The following is a 19,091-nucleotide window of genomic DNA, read 5'->3' on the forward strand; positions in this document are numbered from 1 at the left end:
GTTCCAGGTGAGGTCCTGAGCGATGAGGCGGAACTCCGTGGTGTACTCCCTCACGGAGCCCTTTCCCTGGTGCAGGTGATGGATGAGCCTTTCTGCTGTTTCCACCTTAACTGGATCTCCCCAGGTAGCCAACATCTCTTTTAAAAAATTGTCCAGCTGGTTCAGGAACGGGTGGTCTTGGAGCAGATACGGAGTGGCCCATCGCTGCGCTGGTCCAGACAGGAGGCTGATGACAAACGCCACTTTCTGAGTGTCTGTAGGGAAATCCTCTGGCCTGAGTTGGAAATGCAGCCGGCACTGGGCCAAAAAGCCTTCCAGCTCCTGCGGTTTGCCATAGAATTTCTCAGGTAGGGCTGCCAAACATTTATTCCTTCGAGGGGGGGGCGGGGGTTGGGCTGGTTGCGTTTGCAATACAGCGACGGCGGTCTGTAACTGCATAACAAGAGTCTCCAGTTGCTGGTTTTTTGCTAGTAATTCTTCCATTGCCCTTATCTTTGTCAGCCAGGTCAGAGATTATTCTGTCCGGGAAAGCTGCCAAATGGCTTGACAAAGACAGATTAGACCAGCGGGTAACTAAGCAACAGATGAGTTTATTGCAGTATGCAAACAGTTCAGGGAAGGCAGTGCAAACGGAGCTGTGAACGTAAAGGCAAAAGGACGTTGCAGATCAGGATTCAAGCTTACAGAGAAGTCAAGGTCCAGTCCAAAGTCTAGGGAATTGGCAAAGCAGGTAGTCGAGAGTCCAGTCCAGGGTCAGCGCAGCCAGCATTCAGCAAAGTCCAAACAACAGTCCAAAAGTCCAGGGGGCAATAACAGGCAAGCGTAGTCACTAACCAGTCCGCGGTCAACCAGGAGTCCAGAGAAGCAAGGCGTGGTCACGGGGTCCAGGAGTCAATGCCGGAATCAGGAACCAGGAGTCAGGGAGCAAGGCACGAGGTCACGAGATGCAGGAACCGAGGCTTTCGCCAGAAAGCTCAGATAATCTCTGACAATTTGGCAGGGCTCCCGGCTGCTCTTTTATCCTCAGTCAGAGTGCTGAGTCAGCGTTCCGCAGCTGGTCTCTGATTGCTTGGCGTTTCTGTTGGAGACGGCTAGACCTGCGTCGGGTGGCCTTCTCCGCCCGGAACTGGCTGAAACCGGGCTTCTCCGTCTCCTCCTCAGATCCCTGCTGCTCTTCCAGAGTCTTTGCTGGCATCAGGCCCTCAGAGCTGGCAGAGGTTCCTGCTGGCCGTGGCTCCTCTCCCTGAGGCTCTGCCACAGCCTCTGCCAGTCCATTCTCCTCTCCTGAGCCAGGCCCCACTGTACTGGGTCCAGCCTCTGCCAACTCCCCCTCATCTCCTGACTCCGGTTCCATGCAGGGCATGACACCAGCCCTGAATCGTGGGAACTGGCAGGTAAGCTCAGAGGGAAGAAGGAATTCTCAAGAGGGTGGCAGATGACGTCAGCATCCCTGCTAATCAAAAAGTGCTGGTGCTATGTCCCTGCAAGTTGTGGCTCCACTATTCCACTTCATACCACCCAAACAGAGACCCAGTGAACTTGGCTTGAAGGGGGCCTGCCCCCAGGACAACCCCTGCATCACAAACTGAAAAGCAGAGGCACAGTGCCTCTTCCTCCAGAAGTTCCAGTGGCCACAGGCAGAGATTTGAGTCCCCTTATTGGCTGCTTGCAACTTCCATTTTGGAGCGCAACACACAAAGGTAAGGAAGGGTCGTCAACAGAACGCAATGCCTACGTAGTTCCCCGGCCAGGAGGCCTGTAGGGAAACACACACAGCCCTCTAAGGACAAGGGTTCAAGACCCACATGGGGAGGGAAAGACTTTTGATAAGCCGGATAGGGTGACCATATGAAAAGGAGGACAGGGCTCCTGTATCTTTAACAGTTGTAGAGAAAAGGGATTTTCAGTAGGTGTCCTTTGTATGCATACAGCATCTGGTGAACTTCCCTCTTCATCGCAATAGTTAAAGCTGCAGGTGCCCTCTCTTTTGTATCTGGTCAAGAGGGCAGGACTTCTGCAGCTTTAACTGTTATGACGAAGACAAAATTTCACCAGGTGCTACATGCATACAGATGACACCTGCTGAAATTCCATTTTCTATACAACTTTAACGATACAGGGTCCCTGTCCTCCTTTCCATATGGTCACCCTACGGGCCATATCCCTTTTGGCATCAGCTTTGTGTTCGGAATGCCTTCACCTGCTGCATCACCAGGTGCTGTCTTGTCCTGGGGGTTGCCAAGGGTGCAGGAGCCTGTAAGAAACCGATGGAAGGAGGGCCAGCTGGGAGCATCCTGGCTGCTGCTGTTAGTCATGAATGGGGGTGGGGTCGGGGGTTTCTCTTGGCTAGCATGGGATACTGTGCAGGATGGATCTTGTACCTGCCAGAGAGTTGCTTGCGAAGAACGGGGGGTGGTGGGGGTGGCGTGGTTTGTGGGAAGTATGAGCAGTGCTGAGCAGGTGGAACTCATCGTCCCTGGACCTGGATGCACAGTAGGTATTTGTGAGGGGTTGAGGAGGAGCAGGGCGTAGGGTGACCATATGACCGGATCTGTCTGGGTTTTTAATGGCAAATCCGGGAGGGGAAATCCGGATTTTCTTTCAAAGAGCAGCTCTAATGGGAATTAACAAAAATGCTTATAACTCCATCATTTTTTAAGATAAAGACATGAAACTTGGCACAATGGTAGCTCTTAGGAAGGGCTTTAGTCATACCAAATTTGAAACCGATCTGTTCATCCATTGAATTTTTAGGAATTTTTTAAAAATTGAGGTTTTAAAATTATTATTTTTTAAATCGTTATTTTTAAAGTTAAAGAGATGAAACTTTGTACCATGATAGGATTTAGGTAGAGCTTTAGCCACACCAAATTTGAAACATATCCGTTCATCCATTAATTTTGTAGGATTTTTTTTAAAAATTGAGGTTTTAAAATTATTATTTTTAAAATCGTCATTTTTAAAGCTAAAGAGATGAAACTTTGTACCATGATATGATTTAGGTAGAGCTTTAGCCACACCAAATTTGAAACAGATCTGTTTATCCATTGATTTTTTAGAAATTTTTTAAAAAATGAGGTTTTAAAATTATTATTTTTAAACTGTCATTTTTAAAGATAAAGAGCTGAAAGTTGGCACCATGATAGCTTTTAGGTAGAGCTTTAGCCATACCAAATTTGAAACAGATCTGGGGGCAATAGCAAACCCTGTTAACAACAACGGCAGCTTGCAATGAGTGAAGATACAGTCAGAAAAGATATTTGAGGGAAGGGGAGAATGTAACACACAGAGTATAGCAAAAGCTTCAAAGTACAGCAAAACCTACAAAAGTAGGAGTGAGTGAAGTTAATTTCAGATACATTGAATCTCTCACGTTCTTTATTTCATTGATTTTAACATTAAGATGTTATGTAGAACAGATTTATCTTAAATGTGTGCTGTAAAATCAGACATGTGACCAAGGCTATGTTCGGGTGGGCACGCCCCCTTGGTGCTGGACACGCCCCCTTGGGGGCGACCATGTTGTCCTCCTTTTTGGTTTCCAAAATATGGTCACCCTAGGCAGGGGTAACACCTGAGTGCTCTCCCACTGCTCATGGGAGACTGCAGTAGCTGATCATGCTAGCCCTTTCCTCGTTGAACGATTGCAGCAGGACTCCACGGCTGAGTTTGGACGACAGGCTAATCAACCAGGGTGGGTGGGTGCAGGGTTGTTTTTTTTTAATAGGAACAGAATGGGAAACAACTGTTGATTAGCTTGTCGTCCAAACTCAGCCTACGGGTACAACGGCTGTTTGCTCTGCACCATACATCCGGGCTGTGATCCTGCCAGGCCAAAGTGCTCATGAGTGGTTGAAGTGGAGTGCCTGACCCTGGCTTGTGTGAGCAGGGTTGGAAGAGTGTTAGAGCCATACAGCTCAGCGTTCACATACGACAGAGGGGGTAGTGGGGAACACATGGGAACCGTTTGCAGCAGTTGTATCGGGCTGCATACGGAACATGATTAGTGGAACTGAAGTGAAGGCCAACAGGCTCCCTGGGGGTGAGGGGAGCTATTAAGAGCAACACCTCTTAGCCTCTTAGTCTACTTCCAGTTTCAATAAAGCTTTGGTTGTAGGCCTAGCTGTGGCTGAATCTATTTACCACTTAAACAGCATAGTTGCCCCCTTTGCACACCTTGTGGGGTGCTCTGTCCTGCCCTCCCCCCATTGAAATGGAGTAGAGGGGGCATTTTCAGTGTCTGGACCGCCTAAATAGAGAAGACTTAGCAAATGGGCGCATGTTCACGCAAAGTGCTCCCTTTTAGGGGCAAAGTGCCTAGAGGCCTTCAAGAGGCAGCTGGACAACCATCTGTCAGGGATGCTTTAGGGTAGATTCCTGCATTGAGCGGGGGTTGGACTCGATGGCCTTATAGGCCCCTTCCAACTCTACTATTCTATGATTCTCCGTTTTCCCTAACCAGAGAAAGCTGTCATCCCGTCGCAGTGCCATCTTAACGCATGGGCACGCTGGGCACGCTGGGCAGTTGCCCGGGCCCCCCACGAACATAGGGGCCTTATGCTAATCTATGCACAGACCAGAATTTAACACTAATTTTTGTTTTTCAAGTTCAAGGCTCATGTTATATTGTCCAGACATTTCTATTGATTAATCTTTGCTGTACAGCAAGGTTTTTTTAATGTCAAAACACTGATTTTGTTGGAGGTACCAATAAATATAAGTTTATTTTATCGATAATTTACATTTTTATTCCTATGAGTGGTTGCGTAGGCAGGGCCCAGTGCACTGCTTTGCCCGGGGGCCTATAAGACGGCCCTGCCCTGTAGCCCTTTAGCTGGCATTGCTGAAGTACAAGATTGCTATGCTAATCTGCTTTTTAAAAAAACAAAAACGTGTCTCCAAATGTGATGATAACAAAGAAAACAGTAGACTGATAGATCTGATTTGTCGGGGATTGTCAGGATGAGTGCCTGCACTTAGAAATTTGCCGCTACACCATTGGGGTCTAGGCAATGCCATCACCTTCCATTCATAACCCTCCTGAGTTTTCCCAGCGCTCCGTCCTTTCTTACTGCAGAAAATCTGTTCAGAAGGAATTGCTGCACAGTGTCTTCTGACTGTAGCGCTCGGAGGTGTCCGTCTCGATGCACCTTCATTCAGCTGCTCAGCAAGTCCAGCTCTTGGTTTCTCGGCTGATGTCACAATGCGGGCAAAGCTTGCAAGCAAACATTCTGCAGGGTCAGGCCTGCCTTTCAGCTGGGGGCAGGGGGGGGCACTTGCAGAGTGGAGAGGCCACCGTGGTCAACAGAATCCAGGAGCCGCAAAGGACATGGGGGCCCCAGCCCCGTCCAGAATAGCGATCCGGGATTTTGTGGCCCAAAGGATGCCCCTGGTCCTGTACCGTGATAATGGGCAAAGCTCTATAAGATGTTCTTGAATTCACTTCAGGCACAGCCATGACCACGTACCCTTCAGGTAGGTGCTGAGATGCATGAGTTGGGGAGTACATTGGAACTGGAGAATCTAGGCCAGCTTTCCCCAGCCTGGTCCCCTCCAGCTGGCCGGGGGGATTATGGAAGTAGTAGTCCAACGTGTCTAGAGGGCACGAGCTTGGGGAAGGCTGGCCTAGGAGGATGTTGGGTGTCATGGAGTTTATACCCCAATTTAAAGAAGGAGACTTGGCTGATAAGTTTTCCTTGTGCTCAGGTATTATTTGAAGACTGGGGAGGGGGCATTTCCCCCTTAGATCAGATTGTCTCATATATCTAAAAGAAGCAAGTGGATATGGTGTCGCTCTTCACTGAAGCATGTGGCTTGGCTCACTTGCTTGAGTTGCCCCTTGCTAGCCTGGCCGGCATTTGCTATGGCCTGAATGTCAGAATCTGTCAAGAAAAGATGATCAGCGGCCTGAAATCCCTGGCCTTTCGGTGTCTCCCAATTTTGTGATTTTAAGGGAGAAGCTTCTGGTGGGCTTAATAATAATTATTAATATTTTTATATCGCCCCATCACCAAAGCTCTCTGGGCGGTTTACATAAGATTAAAACATTAAAAACCATATACAAAATTTAAAACTATAAAAACATACCACAGACAAAACATACATCTTAAAAACAACTATAGGAAGGGGTGTGTGTGTGTGTGAGAGAGAAAGAGAGAGAGAGAGAGGGTGTACTGGGACTGGGGCAGGACCTACACTACTGCTTTATAACAGTTTATAACGGTTTTGACAACTGTTCAGGCCCAGGACACATTACGTATACATTTTTAAACCGTTTTCACAGTGTTTAGTGTAGATCTGCCCGTTATTTATTTTAGCACCATCATTAATCTTTGTAAACTGCCCAGAGAGCTTCAGCTATGGAGTGGCATATAAATGTAATAAATCATCATCATCGTGTACAATGCATTACAAAGTCCAGGAGGACATCCCTGACGCTGAAGCGCTTGCGATCTATTCAAGAGTGTAGAACCTCCAGCCATGGGTCCCAATCATGCTGGTATTTTTGGCCTCGTCCGTTTTGACTGGAATGTGCTCCCCAAGAACTTCTCTGAAATGGAATTTGGCCCTCTTTCAGATGGAAAGATGTTCATTGCCACCCCATCCCACCCCACCCAGCTATAACTCACACAGGAAGACCAGAGCATTTGAAAGGGAGGGCTCTGAAGACTCAACAAAAAAGCCGTGAGCCTGGCCTTCTAGGCTCCTCTGGCCTTGATTTCCCATGCACCACCTCTTCATTTATTTCCCCCTTTCTGTCTCTCAGGGAAGGCGCGGAGGAAGGACCCGCAGAACTTCCCTGAATGTATCGGTGACCAGGACTTCAGTGGCTGGGCCCCATCGCCTGGCAAACTGCAGAAGCTGCTGCAAAAGGCTGAGTATAATCTGTTAAGCAAAGCGCCGATCTTCGAGGGCAACTTTTTGCAGGTGACCGAGCGGGCTGGACACGGGGCTGTATGGCAGGGAGACGATGCTCCCTGTCGGAAGAGCCTATCCTCCCCCTCACACCCCCTAGATGCGTGAGGCTGTGAACACCACATGGGCTGGTGTAGAATAAATGGTGGTGGTGGGCAAACCGCTTCAGCGCCCCGCCCCCGCCCTCACCAGCAGCCGCCCTGTCCCATGTTTGTGCCACTTGATGTTGCTGCAAACACCCCCAGTGTTTCCTTTGACATTCTGCATGGATTTATGCATAAAAGAAGCAAGGGGTGCATGTGCACGGCTGGCGCAGGGCCGGTGCTATCATAGAGGCCACTCAGGCAACCGCCTAGAGCGCCCAGCTAAGAGGGGCGCTGTGCGGGAGCACAGTACTCATGCACGTTGGCTGTGAGCCAGCCCGGCCCAAGGATTCAGCTGGGCCTGGGCGGGCGAGATGGTGCTCCTTGCCCGCCCAGCCGAAACAAAGCCAGGGACGCTGGGGTGGGGCGGTTCCACGTTCGGACTTCCGGAACGCGCCCGGAAGAGAGAGAGAGAGATAATGTATGTATGGTTGAATGGATTGCATGGGGTCTTTGAGTGAATGCATGTGTTCATGCGTGTGTTTGTTCGGAGTGAGTGATGCTGAGTGTGCCTGTGCACGCGTGTGTGAGTTGGGGGGATGATTTGGAGGTGATATTCCTATTAAACAATGCATTTCAGACCCATAGATGTTCCTTTCCAATTTGTTTGCTATAATTGGCATGACGTATTTCTGGCACTTTAAAATAAATTTAGCAGTTTCAAGTGTTGTGCTTATTTTTTCCAGGAAACATATGCTCTTAAAAATCAAAGTTGGCATTTTTGGGGTGGGGGTGGGGCGGTGCGGTGAAAGTAGCTCACCTTGCCTAGGGCGCAAAATAGTCTGGCACCGGCCCAGGGCTGGCGTCAAGGGTGGGCATGGTTGGACACTTGCTGAGGGCCCACGCCTCAGCAGGGGCTCGCTCAAAAGAGCCCCCTGGAGTTACTCCCCCACTTCAGCACTGCATCCTGCTTGTTCACCTGCCTCTCACTCTGTCCCAGGTAACAGCGGGGGGGGGGGTGAGTGTGAGGAGCAGCAGATGCCACGGCATATTTACTCCCTGGCTCTCTGCCTGTCATGCAAGCAAGTGGCAGCAGTGTTGAGAAAGAGGCCGAACCAATAGTCGCTGATGACAATCGTAGTCTCTCTGAGGGAGGAGGCGGCCCGTTGAGGGCATCTTGTGCAAGGGCCCTCAAAAAACAGACCAGCACTGGTCGGTGGGGGATGGGGGCAGAGAGAGGAGAGACTGTTACATTGGCAACCCACTGCAGCAAGGTGCTCTGCGGAAAATCTGCTCTGCATGCAGGAGGCCTTGTGGTTCATCTCCAGTTAAAAAGGGCTCAGGGAATAGGGTGACCATATGAAAAGGAGGACAGGGCTCCTGTATCTTTAACACTTTATTGAAAAGGAAATTTCAGCAGGTGTCATTTGTATATATGGAGAACCTGGGGGAAATTCCCCTTCATCACAACAGTTAAAGCTGCAGGAGCCCTGCCCTCTTTTAAATCTGGTCATTCTAGTATAGCTCCTGCAGCTTTAACTGTTGTGATGAAGATGGAATTTCATCAGGATCCCCATATATACAAATGACACCTGCTGAAATTCCCTTTTCTATGCAACTGTTAAAGATACAGGAGCCCTGTCCTCCTTTTCATATGGTCACCCTATCAGGGAAAGGCCTCAGCCAGGGAGGTGCAGCCAGTCGGAGTAGAAAGCGGCTGGATGGACCAGTGGTCTGACCCATTAGGAAGAAGCTTTACGTGTTCATATATGAGAGGGGGAAGAAATGGAGGTTTGCATGGCTGTTTTCTGAGGAGACTCTAGGCCTTAAGTCAGCCTTCCTCAACCTGGGGCGCTCCAGATGTGTTGGACTACAACTCCCAGAATGCCCCAGTTGGCTGGGGCATTCTGGGAGATGCAGTCCAACACATCTGGAGCGCCCCAGGTTGAGGAAGGCTACCTTAAGTGGAAATCACCCTTTAAGGAACAGCAGTGTCATCCCTCAACCAGGGGTTAAAGGCTCACTACCCCAGCGCGTTAGTAGCCAATCAAACACACGAAGCTGGAGAATGCTCTTAATCCATTTACTTCCAATATACTGCAGTATGGGGGTGCTCTCCAGTTCTACAAAATGGAGGCACCCAGAACAAAGGAATCTCAGTCTATTTATAGGCCCTGACTACAAGAGGGTGTTAGTCTCTTTCTAACCCCTTGATTGGTCAGTTCTGGATTAGCAAGTTAAGTTACATTCAATTCTCAAGTTAAGGTGCACAATCTCAATGAGTCATAGGTTACAGTCAATGCTCCATTGGTTGAAAGTTTTCCTCTTTGTCTGCTAGCACATGAGGCCCTGGTTAGGCCTCATCTAGAGTATTGTGTCCAGTTCTGGGCTCCATAATTCAAGAAGGACGCAGACAAGCTGCAGCGTGTTCAGAAGAGAGCAACCAGGATGATCAGAGGTCTAGAAACAAAGCCCTATGAAGAGAGACTGAAAGAACTGGGCATGTTTAGCCTGGAGAAGAGAAGATTGAGGGGAGACATGATAGCACTCTTCAAATACTTCAAAGGTTGTCACACAGAGGAGGGCCAGGATCTCTTCTCGATCCTCCCAGAGTGCAGGACACGGAATAATGGGCTCAAGTTAAAGGAAGCTGGACATCAGGAAAAACTTCTAACTGTTAGAGCAGTGCGACGGTGGAATCAGTTACCTAGGGAGGTTGTGGGGTCTCCCACATCTGTCAGGGATGCTTTAGGGTGGATTCCTGCATTGAGCAGGGGGTTGGACTCGATGGCCCTTCCAACTCTGCTATTTTATGATTCTATGATTCTATGATGATGTCCACCATTAAGGAATGCAAATCTGGCCCGCAGCCACCTGTAGCCACCCTTTGGCAGAGAAGCCATCTTTAAGCCTTGGCACATTACATTCTTAGGCAAGATGAAATCTCTCCCTGGCTCTATCAGCAGGGTTAGGGTGCTTCACAGAGGGCAGTCCTCTCTCTGAAGGGCTGTCCAGCCCACATCTGGTTTAAAGGTAAAGAACCATAGGAGAGAGAGACCAAGGGCCTTAGCATTTGACTAACCACCAACAGTTTGGGGAGTGACCCTGCTCCTCTGGAATGAGGGTCCATCAGGGGTTTAACAGGCCCCTTTTTTGCCGGCCTTCAGGAGTGCTCTGAAGAGACCCACCTGTTTTCAATGGCCTTTTCTTAATTTTGGGTCACCTGGTTTTATTTGTAGCCCGTGAATGGACCCAGGTTGTAATAGCCCTTGATACAGGGAAGCCGTCAACCAAACATACACAGGTGTCAGAGTTGGATATTTTGTGCCCACCCTGAGGGAAGCCACCGTGCCGGCTGGCAACCCTACACACGGCTTCTGCCTGTGCACCCCTCTACTGTAGCCCCCTGCAAGAGGTGGGTCTGTCCCCTCCGTTCCCCTGAAAGATTGGCTGAACCGCAACAGTGGGGAGCAAGCAGGCAAAGCATACAACTTCTCCCTCAGCCTACTAATCTGTAGGTCAGGCAGGCACCAACTTTGTATTCCTTTCGGTGCCTCCTGAAAACATCATTATTCCAGGAAGCCTTTCTTTAATGACCAGCCACGGTTCACTGTACACTTTGCTTCTTTTAAGATCTATTTTAAAGTGTTTATTCTGTTTTTATTTTATCTTATCTTGTACACCGCTCCGAAATTTTGGGGAGCGGTATATAAATATCGTAAATAAATAAATAATCTCCCTGGGCATCAATGCTATGTGCCGGCTAGGGAAGTCTGCCCCTAGTGGCTAAAGTTGTTACTCCAGGTTTCAATCGATCTCCGGCTATTGGGCGGTATAGAAATTAAATAAATAAAAAAAATATAAATTTAAATTAAGGACATACCAAGGGTCCATCTAGTCCAGCACTCTGTTCGCACTGTGGCCAACCAGCTGTTAACCAAGAACCCATAAGCAGGACCCAAGTGCAACAGTATTCTCCTGCCCATGTTCCCCAGCAACTGTATATTGACTTAACTGCCTCTGATACTGGAGGTAGTACATAGCCGTCAAGACTAGTAGGCGTTGATAGCCTTCTCCACCAGGAATTTATTTAACTCCTGTTCAAAGCCATCCAAATTACTTAATATGTTTTTAAAACAAGTAACCCTAAAGTGGAAACCACTAGGCACTACTTAGTATGTATGCCAAATTTCAGGTGTCTAGATTTCACAGTCTTGGTGTTTTGGCATTGGCAGATGGACAGAAAGACAGATGCACACACATCCTCTTTTATAGATCAGGTTTTTACTAAATGTTATTGTTTAGTATTGTTTCTTTTAACTTGTATGCCAGCTTTGCGGAGGGTTTTTTCCCCACACTTACAGGTGGCCTAAAAGTCATTAATAATAATAATAATAATAATAATAATAATAATAATAATAATAATGCCTTTCTCTATCTGTCAGCACCAGAGGTTATTTTGTTTTAAATTACATTAATTAATTTTAATTTTAATGTGGACATGTGGTTGAAGCCTGCAGTAATTCCTTCAGTCCCTGAGTAGTACACAGCTTTGCAAAGAGATTAGTAGGCTGAAGGACAGATTTTATATGGCTTCTCCCTCCCCTGCTCTTCTCTCCTCCCCACCCAGGTGACCAAGAGGGGCAAATGCGCTGGCATCCTCAACCACCCCAATATAGTCGTCGTGGGCATTTTGGCCAGCAGTCCCAGTCTGCTACTTCCAGACCTGATGATCATCGCCCGGGAAAAAGCAAGTGTAGGCGCAAAACACCCAAAGTCTAAAGAACTGGAAATCACTCGGTAAGACTGGTGCAGCCTCACCCCCAACCCCTCCACTTGCCATGCCACCCCACATCTTCCCAGGACATGCCCCCCCCAAGCAATGCTGAGGTTCCTAGGTTGACCCCTTCCTCCCCCACAGGCTGATCCCACTTGAGGCGGTGGAGATTTTTGTTCATGACTTGGAGGAGCGGCGGCTGAAAGTGCAGATAGCGACGGGGCAAAAATACTACCTGCAGCTCTATGCCCCTGGCAGGGATGAGAACTTCCTCTTTGAACGCTGGCTGCGCCTCCTTTACCTGCTGCACGTGGCCTCTGGCAGGATCAGTGCTCCACCAAGCTTCACCTCTAAGGAATCTGGGCTTCACACGATATGGAAAACTGCTAGCCTGCGTGCTGTGCCCAAGAAGGTGAGCATCACGGTAGCCAAGCGCAGGCCAGAACTTCCTGGATGGGGGTGATAAGGAATTTGACTTGTGGGTGGGTGTCTGTACGGTCTATTAACCCTGTAGTGGCTGCACAGTGGTGATGCATTGTTTAAATGATGCAGGCGCCAATTCACAGCCACATCGGAATCCCCCCCCCCCGAAACTGCGCGTTTCCAAAGTGCTGATTTATGGAGACTTTTACCTTTGCTCCAGGTTATCCAGTGGGCGTTGCGAAAAAGCTCCAATTGGCTACTGAAGAGAGAAAGAGAGAGAGGCAGCGTCTGTTGTTGTTGATGATGATAGGAACGCAGGGCAGGGGGGTGGGCTTCCCCGGCTGGATAGCCCACGCTCCCTCCTGCCCCGTCCAGCTTTATCGATTTAGCCTCGGAGCAGTGATGCTGTGGGCTTTTGAGCTGACGCCCTTCCAGAGCAGCATTGTATAGTCACGCCTAAGGAAACAATGCCATTTGGAAGCCTCCCTTCTTTCATCCTTCCCCACATCAGCCCACCCACCCACTTTCCCATCTGTCTGCTCAGTCTTCACCCTCTCCATCACGATCCCAGACACTGCCGCTCATCCCTTCATATTGGGCGAGTTCACGCGTCGCCCAGTTGGGGCACAAGTGCACCTGACCCAGACACGGTCCACCCATCATACTGCTGCTTCTGCCTGACTTGCTCTGCATTCCTCCAGCAGCATTGGCTCCCAGCCATCATGGAAAAAGGCTCCACTGGACAGCTGAAGGAGAAAGTACGGAAGGCCAATTCCGCAGGCGGGAAGCCAAGATCCATGTACGTAGTTGCTCTGCTTCTCGGACTTGGGATGAATGATCCTAAAGTTGCTTATGGTTGATCACAGGTGTGTCCAAACTTTCCTGCAATTTCTTGCAGGACTATAACGCAGGGGGAATGGTGACCATCCTCTCTCAGTGTCGCAGCCTTGAACTACCCCATTCCCAGCTGATTTTATCTTTTTTTTGGGGGGGGGGGAAATAAAGGGCAAGGGAAGGTTCAGTTACAGGTCTCTAGTTGCCTCATCTTTAAAACACGCACGCACACACACACACACTGTATTGTTTCTAAAAATGCATATTTTTTTCCTTTTTTTCAAAAAGTATATACATTTAAACAGGAAAAAGAGCAAAATTAGTTCAAACAAAAAATATATGATTTTTTTTTGGTATGTATATTTTCCAAACGTATACATTTCTGCGCACAGTTTTTCAAATGTGTAGATCTTCTGCAAGCAATTTTACCAAAGCATTTTCATGTTCATTTTACCAAACCAATGTGCATGGTTCCAAATGTATGCAATTTTTGTATACATTTTTTTACAAATGCATTCTTTTTTGTTGCAAACTGCATCGTAAACTTTGGGAAAGTATGGGTTTCAGTTACTAAGTGTGTTCTGAATTTTATTCAGGTTCAGAAAAGGGGAATTTGGTAAGTTTTCATTGAAATGCAAACCGAAGTAATTTCAGTGCTAGAGAAAATGCTTTGCACGCAGGAATTCCCAGGTTCAATCCCCGGCAGGGATGTATGAACCATTTTGTCTCGCAAAACATGCCCCGTTCAAAGCTCTGAACGGGAGCACGTGTCCACCAAAAATGTTCACAAGTTGTCAAACACATGCTCCCATTCGTCTTCTGAGTTTGATTTGTGCAAATTTCCTAAATTGTACAAATTTCCTCTGTAGAATGAATCAGCCCTCCCTGTAGCCTTTGGAGGAAATTTGCACAAATTGAGAAATTTGCACAACTTTGAGGACATTTGCGCAAATTTCCAAATCGATTGCTGCTCGTTTTGCACCGTTTTCCCATGGAGAGCGATCACAAACAAGAATTGTGCATGAGACTATTCCTGGCAATCTCAAACACTGCTTGCTCACCCACCCTATCTTCAGGTAGCACTAGAAAAAAAACCTGCCTGAAACCCTGGAGAGCAGCTGCCAGTCAGTATCGACAATACTGAGCTAGATAGACCAATGATCTTGACTCAGTGACGGGGTTCGCAAAATTATGAAGGGTAAAATAAGCCACTTCACTTCTTCCCGCCCACCCACCCCGACACACATACGTGCAGGTCACATGCTGGGGGGGGGGATTTGCATAATTAACCTTGGCAGTGCAGCTTGTTGTGTGAACCTGGCTACGGTGGCTTGTTGCTGTGGGTAACAAGCTACCCAGAACCCTAAAACAGCCCAAGGTAACCCTGGACAGCTTCACAACAGGCCACCCTGCTGAGGGTAATTATGCAAATCCCTCTGGCATGCATGGGGAGGATGGGAAATAAGCCAATGTGCCTTATTTTCCCTCTGTGAATGTGAGAACCAGGCCAGTATAAGGCAGCTTCCTGTGTTCCTAACCTGGTCCTATTCCACACACACTGAGGCTGCTGAGGTGTATTTTGAACTGCTAGTAACCCACTGGCCTTGTTCAGATGACACGCTGAGCCACGGTGGTTAAGCATTTTGAGCTAAACCGTATGGCTTAGCGTGTCATGTGAACCATGACTTAGCATGTGATGTGAACCATTCCTAACCATGGTGGCTACATAACCATGGTTTAAACATGCTCACTAACCATTTGCTGCAAAAAGGTGAGCAGCCTAACCATGGCTTAGCGTGTTGTCTGAAGAGACCCACTTGTCAGGCCGTTACGTTTTTCTCTTTAACCAAAAGAACAAATGCCATTTTAGCTTTTAAATTGCTGAAGGAAAGGCCTCCAAACTGAATCCCAGTCTACAACAGGTGGAGACTTTTTGGTAACATGTAATGGGGTGGGGAGAATAGCACTGGGGAGAATTGCTGCGAGAATAGCAAAGCGTGGCCTTGTTTTCATCTATAAAATGATTGGAGATGTTTTCCCTCCCGCTCAATAATAATAATAATAATAATAATAATAATAATAATAATAATAATTTATTTCTTACCCGCCTCTCCCTTTGGATTGAGGCAGGGAACAATATTAGTACAACAAATCAAAATGAACATGTTGTTCAGCTCTGGCCAGTTGTGCAACTAGGGAGGAAAGAGGATATTGCCGGTTCAGAAGGACTCCTGCCACCGCTTGGTTCCCCCAAAGTTAACTGGGTTGGGCCAATGTATTGCGGGGAGGGAGTTACTTTGGTCAGTTTCTTATCCAAGCTTTTCTGTTGCAGGCCAAGTGCCATCGCTTCAAAGCAAAAGAGCCTAAAAACAGGTAGGGATGACAGCAATGAAAGCAGGGGCATGCTCAGTTAAACCCTCAGCCCTATTTCCTGATATGAGTGGGGTGGGCAGGAAGGAACTCCCCACCCCACCCCGCCTCCAGACAAATGCCTCTCTATGGTGCCGCCATTGTTGACATGGCCCAGAAGTGAATCTTTTATTCAGCTGAGTGTCTGTAGATGAAGTAGGTGGGTTCGCCCACCCACCCAGAACCAGTGTGCCATCACTCACCATTCTCTACAGCCCCTCTTCACCAACGGACCCCTTTTTCAGCCTCACTGCCCTTCCTGCCCCACTCCTTCCTTTCTTTTGTATTTTAAAAGGAATCTCTGGACATTCATCTTACTCCTCTCAAGGATTGCTTAGAATCCCAACAAGTGAGGTAAGGACAGAAATAGAGACTGATCTTTTTCTTCTCCGGACTGGCTCTGTAGTTTCCGCTACCTCCCAGAGAACCCAGTGCCTAGAGCCGGCATGTCTTAGAGACAAATGACACAGATCTGCCCAAGGTGCTAGTCCTCATCACCCTTTTTATTGTCCTGCCCTAGCTGTTTTGGTGGGAGAAGTAGCCCGTGTGAAAGGGGAAGAGAGAAAATTGATACAGCTTGGAAGACAGAGAAAGGTTCTAGATCAGCCTTCCTCAACCTGGGACGCTCCAGATGTGTTGGACTACAACTCCCAGAATGCCCCAGCCTACTGGCTGGGGCATTTTGGGAGATGCAGTCCAACACATCTGGAGCGCCCCAGGTTGAGGAAGGCTGTTCTAGATGCTAACGTCTAGGGGGAAAGGAAGTCCTCAGCACCTTCAGCAAACTACAATTCCCAGAGTACCTTGTCCATTGCATGCGTATAAAGCTGATAGAGGTTTGCATTATAGATAAAGAATTCCATTGGCTTTCTTCATAGTGGAAGAAAGTAAAAAGCAAGAGGCTGGAAGAGGAGCTGAGTTTGGGTTATAGAATCATAGAATAGTAGAATTGGAAGGGGCCTTTAAGGCCATCGAATCCAACCCCCTGCTTAATGCAGGAATCCACTTTAAAGCATACCTGACAGATGGCTGCCCAGCTGCCTCTTGAATGCCTCTAGGTAATTGGTTCCATTGTTGTACTGCTCTAACAGTTAGGAAGTTTTTCCTGATGTCCAGACGGAATCTGGCTTCCTGTAACTTGAGCGTATTATTCCATATCCTGCACTCTGGGACGATTGAGAAGAGATCCTGGCCATCCTCTATGTCACAACCTTTCAAGTACTTGAGGAGTGCTATCTTATCTCCCCTTAGTCCTCTCTTCTCCAGGCTAAACATGCCCAGTTCTTTCAGTCTCTCCTCATAGGGTTTTGTTTCCAGACCCCTGATCATTCTTGTTGCCCTCCTCTGAACCCCTCCAGCTTGTCTGAATCCTTCTTGAAATATTGTGTCCAGAACTGGATGCAGTACTCAAGATGAAGCCTAACCAGTGCCGAATAGAGGGGAACCAGTACCAGGCGCAATTTGGAAGCTATACTTCCATTAATGCAGCCCAGAATAGCATTTGCATTTTTTGCAGCCCCCTCACACTTTTGGCTCATATTCAGCTTGTGATCTACAACAATATCAAGATCCTTCTCACTCGTAGTATTGCTGATCCAAGTATCCCTCATCTTGTAACAGAAATCATCACAAGAAATAAATCGCTCTCCATGTACTGTGTTGTAATAATTGGTTTCTTATTCCTGTAGGGCAGGGGTGGGGAACCTGTGGCCCTCCAGATGTTGTTGATTGACAACTCCCACCATCCTTGACCATTGGCCATGCTGGCTGGGGTGGATGGGAGTTGGAGCCCAACAACCTCTGGCATCTGGTGCAGCCTTCCCCAACGTAACGCCCTCCAGATGTGTTGGCCATGCTGGTCAGGAAGGATGGGTGTTGCAGTCCAACACATCTAGAGAACGCCAGGTTGGTTAAGGCTGGGTTCTGCCCTCAAATGGATGCAAAGCAGTGGATGGGGACCATCTGTGGTCATCACCATCCTAGCTCTTGCCCGTCTGCTATGAGTTCAGAAAGGAGGACTTTTGGATCCCCAAGAAGTGGGCAGGTCAAGCTTTCTGTGGAAGCGATAGCATAGGAATTCCATTTACCTTCCCTCCATATGCCATGATACTGAATCCTTCTTCCCTTACAGGGGTGCACTTACACAGATCAGTCTCAGTATTCAGTTCCAAAGATTCGAAGCCGGAGTGCATCCAAGAAGCCCGAGAGGCCCCAGGCTAGCCCTTCTAGCTCCCACAGACCTCGGTCTCCGAAGCAATCCCAATTGAAACAGGCTCCTCCCCGCTCCTCTCCACGATCCCGTGCTTCGGTGGGCAAAGAGCTTTCTCAGGCCTTTATTACGTCTCAGGCCGCTGGACGCCCCAAGACAGACAATTGGATCAACACTGGGGGATCTAGTCAGGCAAGGAGTGCTGGGCATCCCTATGTCGCAGAAGAACTCCCCACACCCGTAACATCGTCCAATTCTGAACCCACGCCTGTCAAACTTCAAAAGAGCCAAAAATCCAGTGCTTTGGTACAAACCACAGACAAGACACCCACAAAAGAGCAGAGCCCCGAGCCCCACGGAGACAAGGAACCTGCTACCAAATCACCGAGCAGGAGTCCTGGCCCTACAGAGCCACTCAGGCCTCTGTCACGAGGAAGAGAAGGGGCAGCCTCCCAGAGCCTGTCACCGAAGCACAGTCAGTCTGTATCCAGACCTGCTTCTACAGGAGCGCCATCAGCCAGCCCTCCCACAAGATCCCGCATCTTAGCAGCTGGTGCTCCTTATGAGGCGGGTGCCGTATCCATAGCGCCAGGCCCAGCCAAACCAGGTGGTCGGGAAACTCAAGTGACTTCAGAGAAACGTGGGACCTCATTTGCTCCTTCAGCGCTAGAGAGCCGGGGCCGGAGCAGTGCCTTGCGTTCACAGACAGCAAAGGTGGCATCCCAGGAGCCAAGCACGGCACTGAGCAGCAGGCTGCAGTCTTCTTCAAGCCCCTCCCCAGAGTCCGCTTCTCAGAGTCCGTCGCGGAAGAGGAAGGAGGCTGGGTTGCAAATCCGCAGGACAACGGCGTCAGTAGCGGTGGGTCCTTCTCAATCAGGTTGGAAGACTGTGGCAGTGGGGCCCTCCGGGCTGGGCAAACTGGTTCTAAACAAGTCCCAAAAGCAAGCATCGGGAACCCAGAAACAAAGTGAAGCAGAAACAAAATCCTATGCAGTGAAGAGCAAGGAACCGTCCAGGTATGTTGGGAGAGCCAGCTCACAAGAACATACGAAGAGCCCTGATGCTGGATCAGACCAAGGGTCCATCTAGTCCAGCACTCTGATCACACAGTGGCCAACCAGCTCAGGTTAAGAAGTGCAGTCCTAGTAATTTGGGGGTGGGAAAAGCAAAAGAACCATCTGGAGAGCTGCCTTTGAAGCCCAGGTGATTGGAGTCAGGCAGATCTGTTAGCATCACTGGGATAAATTATTATTATATTTATTTGTATCCTGCCTTTTGCCCAATGCTGGGCTTCAAGGCGGCCTTACAAAGTTTAAAACATACATTGGTGGGGGGGTGTGTGTGAGAAAAAACACACAGAAACGTTTAAAATACACAACAAAATTATAAGTCATTAACATAGATGGAGGGCCAGATTATTCTCCAAAGGCCTGCTGGAACA

The 19,091-nt window shown here is 48.5% G+C and overlaps 1 protein-coding gene and 1 long non-coding RNA gene across 2 annotated transcripts; both read left to right on the top strand.

The window, feature by feature from the left end:
• The first annotated feature begins 5,456 nt into the window (after positions 1-5,456).
• Positions 5,457-12,129, top strand: GARIN5B (golgi associated RAB2 interactor family member 5B). The gene is made up of 5 exons (XM_063136899.1): positions 5,457-5,475; positions 6,767-6,927; positions 11,629-11,798; positions 11,920-12,085; positions 12,118-12,129. Exons 1-5 carry the CDS (start codon positions 5,457-5,459, stop codon positions 12,127-12,129), a joined length of 528 nt encoding a protein of 175 aa, XP_062992969.1.
• On the top strand, positions 12,130-15,406 carry LOC134406304 (uncharacterized). The gene is made up of 3 exons (XR_010025968.1): positions 12,130-12,187; positions 12,900-12,997; positions 15,365-15,406. It is a non-coding gene; the product is annotated as an uncharacterized LOC134406304 (long non-coding RNA).
• The last annotated feature ends 3,685 nt before the right edge of the window (positions 15,407-19,091 follow it).

Source organism: Elgaria multicarinata, chromosome 11 (assembly GCF_023053635.1).
Source record: "Elgaria multicarinata webbii isolate HBS135686 ecotype San Diego chromosome 11, rElgMul1.1.pri, whole genome shotgun sequence".
Lineage (NCBI taxonomy): Eukaryota > Metazoa > Chordata > Lepidosauria > Squamata > Anguidae > Elgaria > Elgaria multicarinata.

Bases quoted from the DNA above. Each gene is read 5' to 3' on its own strand.
- GARIN5B (XM_063136899.1), top strand. The intron at 6,928-11,628 runs GTGACCGAGCGG...CTCCCCACCCAG, and splicing joins TCGAGGGCAACTTTTTGCAG to GTGACCAAGAGGGGCAAATG. The intron at 11,799-11,919 runs GTAAGACTGGTG...CCTCCCCCACAG, and splicing joins AAAGAACTGGAAATCACTCG to GCTGATCCCACTTGAGGCGG.